Consider the following 18,270-nt stretch of genomic DNA (forward strand, 5'->3'; position numbering starts at 1 on the left):
CCTTGGGACCATAAGCCACTAAGGAGATAAAACTTATCCTCCCAGCAGGCGCACAACTTCTGCCCCCTTTACTTCACCCTGCTTGGCCCCTGGAGGATGGCTGGATAGTCAATGATGGTAAAATTCCTCAAGGAAGGAACGACCTAAGGCAGGCACAGTCATGAAGGGGCCATTAGGGAAGGACTTGGGGGACTATGGAGGAAAGACAAAAGACCCTCACCCTTCGGCTTTATCATAGCCTGAGTCCTCATTCTATCTGTAAAAAGTCTCCTAATCTCCTGGCTACCTTGCTTCCCCCACCTGATTCAAGCCTGAAACAATGCCGAAGGGAGGTGCAGCCCTGTGCCGGAATGGGCGGTTGCCAGAATGGGTGGTTCCCGGAATGGGGGCAATCACGCCTAAGAAAGAATGCATAGTCCTGTGAAACCTGCTTTGCTAAGAATGTCCTCAATTCAAATGTTAAGGGTCCAAGCACAAAATAAGTTTGTTTCCCAAGGTTTTACAGCCAATTGGCATCACCCTGTCTACCAGACCCTGACTCAAAAGGACCCCTGTGATCCCAGAAATGTTATCCGTAAACCATACCTCCTTTCTTTGATATGCATCCCTATGCAAACTAAACTCAATAAAAGCCCACTGAGAGAGAGGCTCAAGACCCTTCTTCTCTGAGAGACTGGTCAGCCTGTCCTCCCCAAGCAGATCATGTCTTGGTAGACTTATTCTCATCCACGGCAACCAGGGGAGTTCTGTGGCCAGAGCCTCCCCCCCCCCCAAAATAACTAAAATGTCTCAGAAGAAACAACAAAGAATCATTCCCGTAAGCAAAATACAAGTAATATTGTCCATTAGAAGAAATAATGTTAACAACAAAAAAAAAGAATTATTTCTCACAAATGTCTAACAGATACACATATGCCTATCTTTTCATTTTAGGACACAGTGAAGCTGATTATCCCCAATCATTTAAAGTCTGGCAATTTGCATAATCCAGAAAGTTTTTAATTTTTATACACATTGATTTTTTTTAGCAAATGCAAGACTTTATTTTCAACAGACACATTCTAACATGTCTGCATACTCCCACATTCACAAACAATCAACCTCTCACTAATCTCCAGAGACTGCAATTCCCTAGCAGAATCCCAGCTGACTTCTTTGTAGAAATTAAGTTGATTCTCAAATTTGTATGGGATTGCAAGAAACCCAGGAGAGCCAAATTAAGCCTGAGAAAAAGAATAGAGTAAGAGGAATTATACTTCCTGACTGCAAAACTTACTACAAAGCAACAGTAATCAAGATAGTGTGATACTGGCACAGAATAGACACAGATATCAGTGGAATAAAATTGAGAGTCCAGAATGCACCCAATATTTATGGTCAGCTGATTTTCAGCAAGGATGGCAAGACCATTTAATGAGAAAAGGATAGTCTTTTCAACAAATTGTGCAGGGAAACTGGGTAGCAGTGTGCAAAAGAATTAAACAACCCATATCTCACACCACATATACATATAAAAATTAACTTAAAATAGATCAAAGACATAAATGTAACAGCAGAACTATAAAACTAAGAAGAAAACATAGGGAAAAATCTTAATAAAATAGGATTCTATGAAGGATTTTTAGATATGAAACCAAAAGCATAAACAAATATAGAAAAAAACAGATAAACTGACTTCATCAAAATTCAAAAAGACTTTGAGGTGTCTCAAAGGACACCATCAAGAAAATGAAGACAACCCATAGAGGGCTAGAAAATATTTGTAAATCATATATCTGACAAGAAATTTATATCTAGACTATATAAAGAACTACTACAATTCAATAACAACAAGATAAATAATCTGTTAGGAACCACCCTGCCTGGTTACAGAGGCTGTAACCCCCCATGGTTAAGGCTGAGTCAGAGTTGGGACCATAAGCCACTAAGGAGGCAAAGCTTATCTCCCTGGCAAGTGTGCCACCTCTGCCCACTTCACCCTGCTTGGCCCTGAGCTTGGCCAGTTAGCCAATGATGGGTAAGAATCCTCAGGGGAGGATCAACCTAAGACAGGCTCTGGTCACCAGGGATAAGCTCACAGGGAAGGACTCAGGGGGCTGTGGCAAAAGGGGGTGATGGACCCTCGGCCCTCGGCTTTGAAATAGCCTAAGTGAGTCCTCATTCTGTCTGCAGGAAGTCTCCTAATCTCTTGGCTGCTTTACTTCCCTGTCTGACTTGAGCCTGAAGCAATAACAGAGGGCAGTGCAGTCCTGTGCTGGGTGGGACGGATTCCCTGGGGAATCAGGCCTAAGAAAAATACGTTCATTCCTGTGAAACCTACTTATTTGTAACCTCAGCTTAAAAGATAAGGGTCCAGACCTGAGATGAGTCTGGGCCTAAAGTTTTATGGCCCTCTAACTAATTGGCTGTAACTCAGAATAAGCCCTCAAGGTTCTCTGTAAATCCTGTATTGTTTAACCCTTACTGGCTGACAATGATTGATGAGCTTTATCTGCATTCCTATGTGAATGAACATAATAAAAGCCCATGGAGGGAAAGGCTCAAGGCCCTTCTCCTTTGAGAGATCGGCCACCTCTCCCCGCCAAGCAGATTATGTCTTGGTAGACTTATTCTTCATCCGTGGTGGACAGGGGGTGGGGGGTGGGGGGGCCGTGTTAAAGCCCCCCCCCCCCCGACAATAATCTAATTAAAAATCGGGCAAAGGAGCTGAACAGACATTTCTCAAAGATGTACAAATGGCCAATAAGCACATGAAACAATGTTCGACATTATAAGTAATCAGGGAAATGCAAAACAAATCTACAATGAGATACACACCCAGTAGGATGTCTAGAATTTGAAAGTCAGAATCAAAACCCTCATGAAACCTTGGTTGGGTAGTTCAGTTGGCTGAAACTTCATCTTGATACACCAAGGGTACAGGGTCAATCCTTAGTCAGGGAACATATAATAAGCAACCAATGAATGTATAAATTAAGTGGAGCAACAAATCAGTGTGTCTGTCTCTCTCTCTTTTCCTATCTCTCTAAAATCAACTTAAAAAAACCCTCATACAAAGTTGATGAAAATAAAAAGTTGTGCAGCTGTTTTGTAAAACAGTCTGGCAGTTCTTCAAATAAAATAAAGTTACCGTATGATTGCAATTCTACTCCAAGATATAAATGCAAGAGAAATGAAAATGTATGTTCACACTGAAATTTCTAAATATGCTGCCAGTGGAAATGGGGTTCTTGCAGTGTGGCGAGAAAAGCTTTTCAGTGACCATGCATTGGAGGATGAGGTGTAGTCGTAAAATTTATTGGGGTAGAAAGAAATGACTGCCCAGGTGCTCAGAGTCTGTATCTCATCCACAGTCAGGTGGTTCAGCTACATCCCACTGTGGAAAAAATCCAGCTTTGTCTTCATCAAGCCCCAAATAAGGACCAGGGTCCAGAAATTCTGTGCCATTGGTTCAGTCCATGCCAAAGCTCAGTCCAGTTCAGTCTTTGCTCCCATCCAGCTAGTTTAGTTTCTGTTCCTGGCTGCAGCTGTGCTGCTGAACCCAGATCCATGTTTAGGCCCGCAGGGCTGCAAGGTCCACGTGTCTGTGGGGCACACATTTGGAGCCCTGCTTGGAGCCCAGGCTTGGGACCACAGAGCTGCTAGGCCCACAAGGCTGCTATGGAAAGAGCAGGTGCAAGCGCATAAGTGCACAAAGGAACTGTCAAACCTGTGTTACCAAGAGAAGCCTTTGTTAAGCTTTGATTACCTCAGGCTTTCAGACTGACCAATCTCTTTCCCAATCCTTCATGGGCTTGTGTTGGGTCTTCCCCCTAACCAATCCATTTCCTAGATCTTTGCTGGTTTGTGCTGAGACCTCCCCCAAACAATCTGGTCCTTCCCCCCAGATTAGACACCACCCCTTTGTGGTCACTATCTTGGCTCCTACTGAGCACATCTCAAAGTTTTGCTGGGATCATCTGCTTTGTACTGTGCCTGTGCTCACCTCCCCCTGCACCACCTTGTCTTCTATTGGATACACACCCAGCAGAGTAATTTCCCCTTTATTGTTTTTATTTCTCCCTCGGTAATCCAGGCTAATGGCCGGTGGTACTTGGGCAGATTGCAAAGCTGGTCCTTCCTCAGTACTCAGGGAGAGGATCCCCTTGGCAGGGCAATGGGGTTACCATAGCTTATAACCTAGTTAATCAGCCAGCTTTGCCCCCTTCTCTTTTATTAATATCTAGCTACCTACGCCAACAAATACACAAATTTAAAAGAAATCATACAATGTCTGCTTTCAGGTAACAATGTAACTAAACAAAACCAGTAACAAAAGAATTGGAAAATTCTAAAATATGAAAAGATTAAACAACACATCTCTCTTTTTTTTCATCCTCACCTGAAGATATGTTTACTGATTTTTAGAGAAAGGAGAAGAGGAAGAGAGAGAAAGAGAGAGAAACATTAATCAGCTGCCTTCCATATCCATGTGTGCCCCAACCAGAGATTGAGCCCACAACCCAGGTATGTTCCCTCACTGGAGATCAAACCTGCAACATTTTGGTGTATGGGATGATGCTCCAATCAACTGAGCCCCCTGGCCAGGACAACAACACATTTCTGAATAGCACATGGCTCAAAGAAGAAATCTAAAGAGAAAATTTAAATACTCTCAACTACATGAAAATTAACAAACAACTTAATGAAATTTGTTGAATGAAGTGAAAGAAGTGTTTAGGCGGAAATTTATAGGACTGAATGCATATACTGGAAAAGAAGATAGATCTAAAATCAATAATCTAAATTTCCACCTTAGGAAATTAGAAAAGGAGGAGCAAATTAAATCCAAAGTAAAAAGAAGAGAGAATAAGAATTCAAGCAGAAATTGATAAAATTAAAAACAGGAAATCCATAGAGAAAATGTTGGTTCTTTGAAAAGATCGATAAAACTGATATGCCTCTAAACCAGGCTAAGTAAGAAAGAGACGGGACATTAATTACTAATATCAGAAGTGAAACAGGGGATATCACTACAGAACTCATAGACATGAAAAGAATAATAAAAAAATAATAAGAACTCTATGCCCACAAACTTGATAATCTAGATGAAACAGACCAATACCTTAAAAGACACAATCTGCTGAACTCACACAAGAAGACACAGAAAACCCCAAAGGCCTTATCTATTAACGAAATTGAATAAAAATCAATAACCTTCCAAAACAGAAAGTACCAGGTCTAGGTAGTTCCAGTGGTAAATTCTCCCAACATTTAAGGAATAAATTATACCAATTTTATAAGATAGAAGCAGAGGTAATACTTTCTAATTCATTTTATGAGGCCATAATTACTTTAAAAAGAATATTATAAGAAAACCAGAGAGCAATATCTCTTATAAACATACGGGTAAAAATCATCAACATAATATTTGTATGGTGCTAAAAATATGAATACTTTTATTCACACCTTCTAAGTTTTTCTAGCTGGGTTAATTATCAAATTAATAGAGACAAATTAAGAGGAGAAAATAATAGTTTTAATATATGCACATGGCGAATTCTTATAGGCACGGAAATCCCAAAGACAGTAAGGCAACACTATGTAAGACATTTGGGACAAATGAGAAAAGTAGGCGACAACAGGGTCTTAGATTTCAGAAGTGAGAATGGGCAATTTACAGGTAGTTGAGGGAGAGCAGAACATATATAGAAGGAAAATTTTTGCTAGGCAACTCAAAAACAATGAGGTATACAAAGTGTATCCCCTTTGAGTCTTCCTAACTAATACTAGGGTGAAGATTTTTAAGGGGATTAAGCCAAGGCTCTCTTCCTAAAGCAGATTTCTCTGAATCTCTTGGGCAGGAGAGGGGTGGTTATGATGTGTTTGTTTCGGTATTTAATAAAAAAAAAAAGGGCCATTCTGGTTAATGATACTGATAATGGGAGAGGCTATATGAGAAATCTCTGCACCTTTCTCTCAATTTTGTTGTAAACCTTAAAATACTCTTAAAGAAACAAGTCTTGCCCTGGCTGGGCAGCTCAGTTAGTTGGAGCGTCGTCCATACACCAAAAGGTTGCAGGTTCGATCCCCATCAGGGAGTGTACTGGAGGCAACCAATGAATGTTTCTCTATCATACCAGTCGGTCTCAGTTTCTCTCTCTCATCGGTAAACACATCTTCGAGTGAGAATTTTTAAGAAATTAAGTCTTAAAAAATTTTTCATTAATCTGACATGACTTCTGATATGAATCAGAAGTCAAGTCAGATTAAATTCATATCAAATAAATTTTCCTGGAGGAGAAAACATACCTGGGGAAGAAAGAAAACTTTTTGGCAAGAAATAAGACTCTTAGAAAACTATTTTAATAACTTACTTAAACAGCAAGGCAGAAAATGGCAATTACTGAAGTATACAATTATTTATTTAACATATACTTACTGGCCATATGTGCTAGGTTAGACTGTGAAAAGTAATAGAGTTCTGAGCTTAATTAACAGCTGCTATATTTAGCCAAAATGTTTTGGAGTGGCTTGGTGGTGTTTGCAGGAACATACTCATAAAACTAACTAGTGTTCTTGCTCTGATCTTGATGCTCTAGTGTATACTATAATGACATACATTAAATAAAAATTGGTATCTATCACAATTTTAGGGCAGCATTAAAAATTAAATTGATATATTATTTTCTACTTTGGTAAATGTTCATGCTAAATAAACATATCCTGAAAAATTTGTTTTGTCTTTATTTTTTGTCAGAACTTATCAAATGCAGTATATATTCAAATACATGTTAAAATACTCCCCAGTCAATATTATATATATCCATCTATATTATTATATGTAATAATATATTATACCACATATATAAGTATATATATGTGTGTGTATATATATATATATAAAACCTATATATTATACCATAAAAGTCTAATTTTGCTTTTTTTCAAAGTTAAAGCACTTGTGCTTATTGAATCTGTTATATTTTCTAACTGGTACACTGTAACACGCTAATCAACAGATTAAAGAGAACAATATTATTGTTAATTTAAGAATGTTCTTATAACTTCAAAATAGTCATGGCCTATATGGATTCAGAATTAGAGCCACACCTGCCAGTAATCATTTTGTATAATTATTTATACCCAAAATACATGTAAATTATGGACTATTAACACTTCATTACCTTTCATATTATCCTTCAAAATAGAGAAGAAAATTAAAAAGTACCTTTAATCTTGCTTTGTAGATATTTTAAGACTTCTTGGGTTCCTTTCTGAAAAGGTAGAAAGACATATTCACTAAGACATACCTTGATGTTTTACACATCAATACGAATGTTTGAACTTGAAACATAAAAAATGAATCTGGTTTCTAAATATGCTTACATTTATTATTTCTCTTCGAATGGTTCTCATAGGATTTCCTTCTAGAGCCAGCAATTTCAAATGAAGTTTTCCCAATGAGTAGGGCAGACTACAAAAAATTAAATTGATTTCAGGGAAAATATTAAGGGTATGTACAATTCAACCAAGTAGTTGATTATATCGGTAACATTATAACACTAACAACATTGAAGGCCTACATAAGTCAAAGAATAGCAAGTAATGTAGGCCTACAATATTTTTCTTTGAGGTAAATGCTAAATATGTAAATGGCAAACCAGATTTGTTTGCCATTGTCACATTGTTATTGCTAAAACAGACTATGAGCGAAAAAACATTTGCTAAATTGTATCCAATGCTAAAAAGTAAATGTTCAGTATATAAATCTGATGGAATCAGTGATTCAAAATAGCCATCCTCACTGATACTAAATGTTTTGATTTTCCCTTCAAGCAAATAAATAAAATTCTTCCTAAATAAAAAATAAGAAAAAAATATAAAAATAAATTTTAATCACACAATTCATATTTTCATTCAATAAGAAAAGTCATTTTTATCTTTGTCACACAAAAAGATAACCTGTTGAGATTGGGTATCCAATCTCACAATTAAGCATCTACAATATACTAGGCACTGATTGGTGTAAGGCAGCAATTTCAATCGGTGTGCTGCAAGGATTTTTAAAACATGCAATACCTGACTATTCATTCAGGAGCACTGACCTCTTTTCCCTTAGATTGTCAAATTAAAAAAAAAAATACCAACACAAATTAAAAATATAACAACAGCCATTACAACAATAACCGTTGATGTGAATGAATCAAAATCATACCATTTTTTTGTCAGATCAGCAAAAAATATATTTTTTGGTGTGCCGCAGAATTTGAGTAACTGGTTTATGTGTGCCATGAGAGGAAAAAGGTTGAAATCACAGGTATAAGGATATCAGGGTTGTTGCCCTTAAAGAGTTCTCAGTTCAACTAAGAAAAAAGACACATACATAGCTAACTACAATATAATAAAGAGGAATTATCTTCTGTTGCTGGTGAACATATAAAATAGTACAGCCCCTCTGGACGGCAGAGTCTTGTAAAGTTAAACATATACCGGTACTTACCACACAACTAAGCAATCCCACTCCTATAGATTTACCTAGGAGAAATTAAATTGTCTAAACAGAGACTTTTACATGAACGTCAATAGCCAATAAACTGAAAATAATTCAAATGTCCATCACCTAACTAGTGAAGAGATGAACAAATTGTAGTATAGCTATATAATGGATTAACACTCAGTAATAACAATGAGCTGCTGATACACACAATTACGTGAATGAATTGCAAAAGCCTTACGCTACGTGAAAGAAGACAAACACAAAACTACATGTTATGTGATAAAAAAAAGGCAAAACCACAGAGAAAAAGTACAACAGTAATTGCTAGAGATGGGGGGTATTAAAAGAGGTTTGACTGCAAAGGGTATGAGGAAACTTTAGGGAGACAAAAATGTTCTATCTGTATGACTGTGACAATGTTTATACAAACATACAGTTGTCAAAACTCATCAAATTGTATGCTTAAATTGGTGAATTTTATTGTACTAAATTACACATCAACAAATATATATGTAGTAAGACAAATCCTAAACTAGTTGCTATGAAAGATACAGAAATTAGTAGTGAGGGTGGTGGACACACAATATACAGATGATGTATTATAGAATTGTACACCTGAAACCTACATAATTTTATTAAAGTCACCACAATAAATTCAATAAAAAGGAAAAAATGTAAAAAAGAAAAAAATTAGCAAGGGTAGCAAGGGGGAGAAGGAAGTAGCAAAGCCAAAAAAGTAAAATGGGATTCCATCAGTCAGGCAGGAAAAGGGCATTCGCAGGTAAAGGAACAAAATCCCTGGTATATTTATAGATCAGTGTAGTCTGAGAACAGCGTATTTGTAGGAGAGAAAGATGGTATATAGAGAGAATAAAGCCTGACTGTGAGATGCCCTTGTATTTTATGCTAAAAAGACTGGACTTTATTTTTCAAGACAGTGATTCCCAATTGCTGGAAATCCAGAGGCATTAAAATCTCCTGAGAATTGTTTAAAACAAAAGTCAAAATAATTCTACAACCCCATCATTCTAGATTCTGATTCATTGGTGCCTCAAATTCTGTACAGTAGTCCCCCCTTATCCTCAGTTTCACTTCCCGCCATTTCAGTTATCCATAATCGACTGGATAAAAATATTAAATGGAAATTTCCAGAAATAAACAATTCGTAAGTTTTAACTTTTATGCTGTACTGAGCAGCATGATGAAATCTCAGACAATTCAACTCATTCCCTCCTGGAGGAGAATCGTCCCGTTGTCCACTGCACCCATGTTGAATACGCTACCTGCTCACTAATCATGTAGTAGCCATCTGGGTAATCAGATCGACTCTCATGGTTTCACCATGCCTGTGTTCAATAACCCTTATTTTACTTACTAATGGCCCCCAAGCCATTCACATAACTTTATTAGAGTATATTGTTATAACTGTTCTATTTTATTTTAGTTATTGTTGTTAATCTCTTAATGTACTTAACTTATAAACTTTATCATAGGTATGTATGTATAAGGAAAAAACTCTATAAAGAGGATTAGATACTATCCTTGGTTTCAGGCATCCACTGCAGATCTTGGAAGATAAGGTGAGAACTACTGTTTGTTTTCTTTTTTACTTTTAAAGCTACTCAGTGATTCGGATGCATAGCCATATCTGGTAACCAGTGCTGTTAACAATGTAGAACCATCAAAGCTTTTTAGTAGAAGGATGCCCTGTTAATTTGTATTTTATAAAACATACTCTGGTAGCTGTGTGAAGAATCAATATTTTGGTTAGAAGACATTCTGGAGAGGTACGAAATGAATAGATTGTCTAAGTAGAAAGTATGGAGTTAGAGGTAAGGAGAGAAACTAGTATTTTTTACGTGCTATTATATTGTAGGCCCTCTGATTTTACACACATACACACACACACACACACACACACCTTATATCCAAAGCTCTAAAAAAAAAGAACATATATATCAGAAATATTTCTACCAATTACTTTATTTAATATTATTTATTAAAATTTTTGTTTTAAATATTTGTTTTCCACTCCTTTTATGCAGTGGCCAAAATAAAGGACTGCCATGTGCAAAAATTTATATATCAACATTTATAAGAGGCAAGAGATTATTTCATTCACTAGTTGTAAAGTAAGCACTTTTAGGGATATCCAGGTCACTTATTAATTGTCATAAATAGAAGTAAAAATTGTCACTCTCTGAAGTATTCAAATCTATGGCCAAGACGTACCACAGGCCATATGTACATTGTGAAAACAATTATAATTATTAAAAATACTTATTAAAATACACACACAGAAGAAAATCTGCCCTGCCTAAGCTTTCACTTTTTATGAATAACAAACCATGTTTCTGACATCCAAACACAAAACCTTAGACATCTAATTGGTATATAATCCTTGCTAAGTCAGAGTCATATTTTTAGTATCTGTAAAAATTTTTCCATCTCTAAATACAGGATGTGGCAAAAGTAGATTTACAGTTATGTGTATGGAAAACAATACATTATTAAATAATCATACAAGAATAAATTCTGGTTTGCTTACTCACAATTAACTGTAAACCTACTTTGCCCTACCCTGTATTATGGTTCTATAACATTTTATGATTCTTTGCTTCCCACCCGCCTCTTCCCATCTCCAACACAGGCAATAAATTGCTAAATACTACTTATTCTAACTCATCACACCTCTCACATCTTTCCTCTTCTTTCCATTCCCATTGTCACCACAGTTCAGGTCCTTATTACAGAAGAAGTCTACAAAGCTGTCAATACAGTGAACTGGATATATAAAGTGTTCCTAATGTTAAACTTAGTACATTAATCTAATAGAGTTTATTTAGATTTCCCACTTATAAAACCACTCCTATCCAATGTACCTTCCCCATTATCACCAATTTATTTTTTAATGAGATTACAATCAAATTGGTTCTGTTATTAATCTTTCAATAGCTCCCTACCTCTTAACTAAAGAAAACTGGCTCTTCACAGGTATTTCAAAGACCTCTTCCACATGGCCTCAACGTATCTTTCAAGCCCTAAATTCTCACAATCTCCCTACTTGCATCCTATTCACCATTTCAATTTAATTCCTCACTGTTCTTTGATACATCTCTACAATTTTCTGAATTTTCAAAGCTTTGTACAGTTTCCTCCTGCCAAGTGTTTCATTCTGACCATGTTACCTGTGCACCTGAAAATCACGGTCATCCTTTAAGGATCCTATGGTGGCACTACAATGAAGCACGACCATGAAAGTCAGTATATTTTTACATTTTGTGCTCTAGGCAATTAACTGACCTCACCCTAGTCCCAGCCCTAAAGACCATCTGAAAATATTACTTCTTTCACAAAGTCCACCCTGACACCTCTCAATAAGTTGTATTTCCTATATTTTCTTGCAGCCCCCAAAGTATTTTGCATCTCTCCCATAGCTTTCCATTCATTTAACAAATGACAAATATTAGTATTTATCAGGCACTTTCTATGTATCCAGGCACTGGTTAGAGCAGTGAAAAAAAACAAATAAAAATGCAGCCTTCTGAGAGTTTACATTCTAATAGGTCAGAGTAACTTGTGAATGGATCTCATTCTATTAGCATATTAAGTTTGCGGTCAAGGACAAAATCTTATTACTCTTTGTGGGTCTGTCCATAGTATTTCCTCAATAAGTATTTATTGAATTTAATTCAGAAAAAATCTCTATGTGCTTTTTCACAAATATTTTAACTTAAGAATTATAATAAAATATAAACATAATTTCATATTCATTTGGTTTTTAAACTTACCTACTAATATCATTGTTGCTTAGGTCAAGCCTTTCCAGTGATTCCAGTAGTGTAATTTCATCTGGGACAGATTTTAACTTGTTATCCCGCAGGTCTAGCACAAGGATAGAATTCAGATGCTTAAGATGCTCTGCCCCTAACATTTCAATTTGGTTTTCACCTAAATGTAATTCCTATAAAACCAAAGGTTAATCATGTATATTTCTGTATTCAATGTTATACTACCTAATAAAAATAAAATTGAAATCTTAATTTCAAATAATTGCAAAACACATGGTAAAACCTTACTTTCTAATCACAAAGGTGCTCACATTTTCAATTACTCAGCCATCTTACAGCTAAAGAAAAATGGCAATAAAAAATTTTCTGGTAATTTAAAAATAATTAAAGTTTTAACCTGATACAAAGTTAAATGTTTATAAAATCAAAGAAGAGATATGATTTAGTGGTTACACTTACAGAATTGAATTATACTGATGAAGATCAAAATTTTAAAACAAATCAGGGTAAGTTAAAAAAGTTATATTGTAATCAGTTTGTTATTCAACATTTTCATTAGTGATTATTATACATATTGATTTTCCATTAACAGAATCTATAATTATCAGATGGAAAATTAATCTTATAAATTATAACTCTTGCAGTTCTTTTTAACACTGCCAGCATCCTGCATAAAAGAAACTATTTTTTAACACTAATGTATAAAATTATAAATAAAGGAAAGCAAAACATGGCAAATTTAAAAGACAATGTTAATGTTAAATAATTAAAACCAAAAGAAAGTAAGTAATTTTAAACAGACCTGATTACCATGAGGCAAACATGAGAAGTGGCAACTTACACAATTAGATACATATTCCTTCCTGGTATTCTGGTATTCCAGGTCTCCTACAATATCGCCCCAACTTACCATTTCAGCCTCGTCATCTGGTACTTCTCCAGTTATAAACTACGCACCAGATAAAATGGACAAATTTCTACTTTGAAGTTGATTATTTCTTCTTTTTAAAAAATTCATTACTAATAATACCATTAATATATTAAGTCATATTAAAAGTTGGAAAACTATTGATATAGGAAAAACATGGCATATATAATACATATTTCCAATGTAAAACTTAGATTAAAAATTTTGTTGTCATTATTAACTTTTGGAAAATATATAGTTATTTAATAATCAACTAAATAGTACCTTTAATAATTTACAAGAAGGAAATGCTGGTAAAAAACGTAATTTATTCCTCTGCAAATAAAGCAATTCTAGTGATTCCATGCCAGCCAATTCAGGAGGTATAGTTTCCAAAAGATTTGAATTACAATCCAAATGCTTTAATCCTGTAATACATATTTAATAAAAAATAAAATTTTAATAGAAAAAATATTTGTCTATAATTATATGTACGTTCAAAAAATGATATGTAATCATGAGAATTTATGTACCTGTGCTGTTATATACTGCTATAATAATCAAGAATCCTAGAACACCACTCAAATAAACACAAACTAAAATTTTTATATTTAATTAAAATTAAAGAGAATTGATATTAAAATTAATGCTTAATAATAGTCCACATCATTTTTGTAACAGATTTTTAAAAACAAAGTACTTTGGCTCTGGCCAGGTAGCTCAGTTGGTTGGAGTCTTGTCCTGATATGCCAAGGTTATGTATGGGTTTGATGCCCAGTCAGAGCACATACAAGAAGCAATCAATGAGTGCATAAATAAGTGGAACAACAAATTGATGTCTCTCTCTCTAAAAATCAATAAATAAAAACAAATTTTTAAAGTACTTTGGTGTTCTGTTAAAGTACTCTAAAATGTACAGGGTGGGGCAAAAGTAGGTTTACAGTTGTTCATATGGAAAATAATACAACAATTAACAAATAATATAATAAACTGTGTTTCATGTACTCATAGCTGTAAACCTACCTTTGCCCCACCCTGTATAAATTATACACAAGATAGATTATTTCCCTCTGTAATTATGTATCTTTAAAAAGAAACAGCTTAACACAAATATATAAATATGCATACATACTATATGTATGAATTGACATCAGGTAGCTTAGATACAACCATATTTAAAATAGGCAAGTTGACTTTGGATTTTTATTATTCCCTCCTATTCTTCATCCATCCATACTGCCTCTCTATCTCTCCCTTCCTTCCTTTCTTCTTCTATTTTTTTTAATTACATGCTTTCTCTAACACCTTAGCTAACACTCTTGCCAAGAATGTTTTTACTTTCAGTACCTCTTTCTTACCTGCTGGACCTTTCTTTCTTAAAACACTGAACAGGAAAAAAAAAAAAAGGTAAAAAATAAAGGTCTCCTTTACCTTAAAACTTCAAAACACAGTTTTCCCCTAATCTATAACACAGATTCTTCCACTTATAACGACCACAATTTTCCACAATTCACTCTCAACCCTCTAGTCTGAATAAGCTATACACATTTTACAACTTTTTTTTTCTTGTACTTGGAACCTGTCAGTTTTAAAATAATTCAAGACTGAGTTGTTACAATACTTTACACCACTGCTTTAAGTATCTAAAGAAACTACTTTAAACAAATGTAATAGTACTATTTTCAACTAATAATATAATACTCTATTATTTGGCTAGAGCACTGAGAAAAATGTCACAATCTCATCCACCCCAAATCCAGTAAATTCTATAAAGAAAAGTTTGTTTTAAAGTTAGAGACTGTAGTTTTCACAACTGTTTGCATCCCAGAGCCCTGAGAATACAAGCAGTATATAGTGGAAAGAGCAATGGGGATGCAGTAAGAGGGCTCAATCCCTGGCTCTACAATTTACGATATAATTTCTAAGTCTTGGCTTATTTACATTTTAAACAAAATGTAAATAATATGCATCTCCACTAACTTACAGAATGGTTTATGATGGCAAATTTTACATGTAAAAGCATTTTGAGTTAAAAAAAAAGAAACATACTGCTATGGTTCTTTTCTTATATGTCAGATGCTATTCTTAGGACCAAATCATTAATAGTGAAATAACTACTAAATGTTCTATTAATGTTAGCTTAAAAGTGCCACTGTCATGGCTGAAGGACAGAAAGCATCTGATCACTAATTATATAGTATATTAGAAAAATTTCTGCATATTCAAAATATTTTTCTATTGGTTTTCCCATTGCTTGCTATATCTCAAGATATTTCCACTCAATTTATGAAAGAAAAAAAAATGCTTCTTACACATTCACTCCAGATACCACACTTTATGTTAAAATCTACTTCCTAATAGTCAAACCTCAGTTCTCGAACATCTCCCATCTCAAACAATTCAGTTCTTGACCAAACTGTTCACAGAAAAAATGTCTCAGTTGCCTAACAAAACTTCAGTTCTCAACGCAGTGACACTTTCATGCTGATACCTGTATGATCAGTCATGCATCTCTCAGGAGAGAAAGAAGAAAATGCATAAGTATGAGCCAGTTTACCACTAAACCTGGCATTCTTAACATCTTTTTTTGCTGCTTATTATTATTAAGTATGTACAGCAAGTCGCCATGGGTCCTAAGAAGGTTAATGACAGCAGCAAAGTGAAAAGGAAAATTGTGAGAACAATAGAGCTTAAAAGAAATAACTGCAAAGTATGAAAGAGGTGCTCATGTTTCTGATATGGCTACAGAGTATGGCATAGCAAAATCGATGATTAGCACAATTTTAAAATATAAAGAGGCCATCAAGAGTGTTGATGTTGCTAAGGATGTGAAAGTGCTCATGGAACAACAATCACACAGAACTAAAGAGGCAGAAAAATTATTGTTAATTTAGATAAACGAAAAGATTTAGCTGCTGATAGCATTTCAGAGGCAATGTGAAAAAGCAAAGATGCTGCGTGCCAACCTGCTGAAAGACATCCCTGGAACAAGTGCTGAAAGTGATTTGTTTACGGCTAGTAGGGGTTGGTTCCATAAATTTAAGAAAAGAGGCATTCACAGTGTAGTGAGGCATGGGGAGGCTGCTAGTCCTAACAGAATAGCTGCTGATGATTTCATGACAGAGTGAATAATACATATAGGCCAAGGGATTTTTTTTTTCTCCAATAAGTGTACAACTGTGATGAGACAGGCCTCTTCTGGAAGAAAATCCCAAAGAGGACCTATATCACACAGGCGGAGAACTCACTGCCAGGACACAAGGCAATGAAGGACAGGGGATGCAAGTGGAAACTTTAAATTGAAGCTTCTACTCATCCACCATTTTGAAAACCAACAAGTTTTCAGGGAAAACAAGTTGAATGTGATGTGGAGGGCTAATAAACAGCAAAGCTTCAGTAACCAGGCAGTTCTTTATTGAATGGATTCATGAAGTGTTTCCCTCAAGTGTGAAGAAACACCTCTGGGAAAAAAATTGCCTCTCAGGGCACTTCTCGTAATGGACAGTGCTACCGCCCACCCTGCAGGCTGGCAGGCCGAGCTGGTGCAGCTGTGCAGCTGCAGCACTGTTAGGTTCTTGCCACCTGACACAACTTCTCTCAGCCAGCCCATGGCCAGGAGGTCATTTCAAATTTTAAGAAACTTTACACAAAGACCCTGTTCCAGAGTTGTTTTGAGGTGACTTCTGAAACTAAGTTAACTCTCAGGGAGTTCTAGAAGGAATGTTTTATATCCTCACTTGCTTGAGGCTCATGGACAAAGCATGGGGGAAGTGTCTTCCAGGACCATGCCATCAGCCTAGAAGAAATTGTGGCCTGAGTCTGTTGCTGAAAGAGACTTTGAAGGCTTTGAGGATGGAGCTGTGTCTATGGTAAAGGATACTGTGTCTCTGGGCAAGTCCATAGGCTTGAAGGTGGATGCTGATGACGTGGAGGAATTGGAGGATCAAAACACTGAGGGGACCACCGAGGAACTCTCAGACCTTCAGACAGAGCAGCAACACTGAGGTGGAGGGAAGGGAGGATATTCCTGCTTCATTAATCAAGGAAATGCTTGGGAGATGCGGAGAAATGCAAAGTTTTATTGAGAAATATCACTCTGACAAAACAGTAGCAAACTGTGCAATAAAGTTATTGAACGACAATGCAATGTTTCACTTCAGGGAAGTGTTAAAATGCAGGCAAAAAAAAAATATCATTGGATAGGTTTTTAGTGAGACAGAGATCCAGGGAGCCTGAAGCAAGTTCTAGTGGTGCAGAGAGACACGAGAGAAAGAGGCCCAGAACAGCTACCTGATGTTTTTATGGACGAGGACTCCCCTTCAAAATAGTAATATCCCTCTATCCCTCCTCTGCAAATTTAGCAATCAATAGCTTTCAACATTAAAGGTAAGTTCAAGTATGCACGTAAATTTTCATTTTTTAACTATACATTTCATTTCCTTTTTGTTAATTTTCATTTATATTTCATGTCCTTTTTATTTTTAAAGTATGTAAATATTAAATACTACATTAGACATGTACTCTAAGAAAGGCTAAAAAGGGAATTATTTGGGGGTCTGGAACATATTACTTAAATTTACGTTATTTCTAATGGGACAAAATGATTTGGTTTTCAAACAAAATAGCTTCTTAAACAGCCTTCTGGAATGAATTAAGTTCAAGAACCAAGGTCCCACTATACCTTTATTGAAAAATGGCAATGACAAGCAGCCTTAACTATTGCAATCACAAGTAAAGGCTCCCCTAAAATGTCAATTTGATTTATGTGGATTTAACTTATGAATTACTATTTAAAATGACAAATAACTATTAAAGTAAAATATACAATTTTACAAATTCACCTCAAAATGATCTGTAACCAACTGCAAAATCACTTCTGTAACTTCGTTTACAAAAGGGGCACTTAAAAAAAAGGCTTATGTATGATTAGGAAAATAAGACTACATAAGGTAAAATCTAGAGATAACACACTTTGTGGTATCAACCAAGAAAAAATAATAGTTTGCCTTTAAACAAAAAAGATCAGTTTAATGATTTTGGACTCTAAATCAAAAACTCTAAGATTATTAATTATACTTATTTAAAAGGTACTA

At 35.4% G+C, this 18,270-nt stretch overlaps 1 protein-coding gene across 1 annotated transcript in view; it reads right to left on the minus strand.

Annotated features, from left to right (window-relative positions):
- The window catches only part of LRRC40 (leucine rich repeat containing 40), a 43,557-nt gene that overhangs the window by 11,429 nt on the left and 13,858 nt on the right, over positions 1-18,270 (minus strand). Inside the window, exons 6-9 of the mRNA XM_024565505.4 lie at positions 13,463-13,605; positions 12,271-12,443; positions 7,369-7,456; positions 7,211-7,256 (exon numbers count right to left, since the gene is read on the minus strand). Of these exons, the coding sequence (XP_024421273.2) occupies positions 7,211-7,256; positions 7,369-7,456; positions 12,271-12,443; positions 13,463-13,605 (450 nt within the window). The remainder of the gene's footprint in view (positions 1-7,210; positions 7,257-7,368; positions 7,457-12,270; positions 12,444-13,462; positions 13,606-18,270) is intronic.

Source organism: Desmodus rotundus, chromosome 3 (genome assembly GCF_022682495.2).
Source record: "Desmodus rotundus isolate HL8 chromosome 3, HLdesRot8A.1, whole genome shotgun sequence".
In the NCBI taxonomy this organism is placed as follows: domain Eukaryota; kingdom Metazoa; phylum Chordata; class Mammalia; order Chiroptera; family Phyllostomidae; genus Desmodus; species Desmodus rotundus.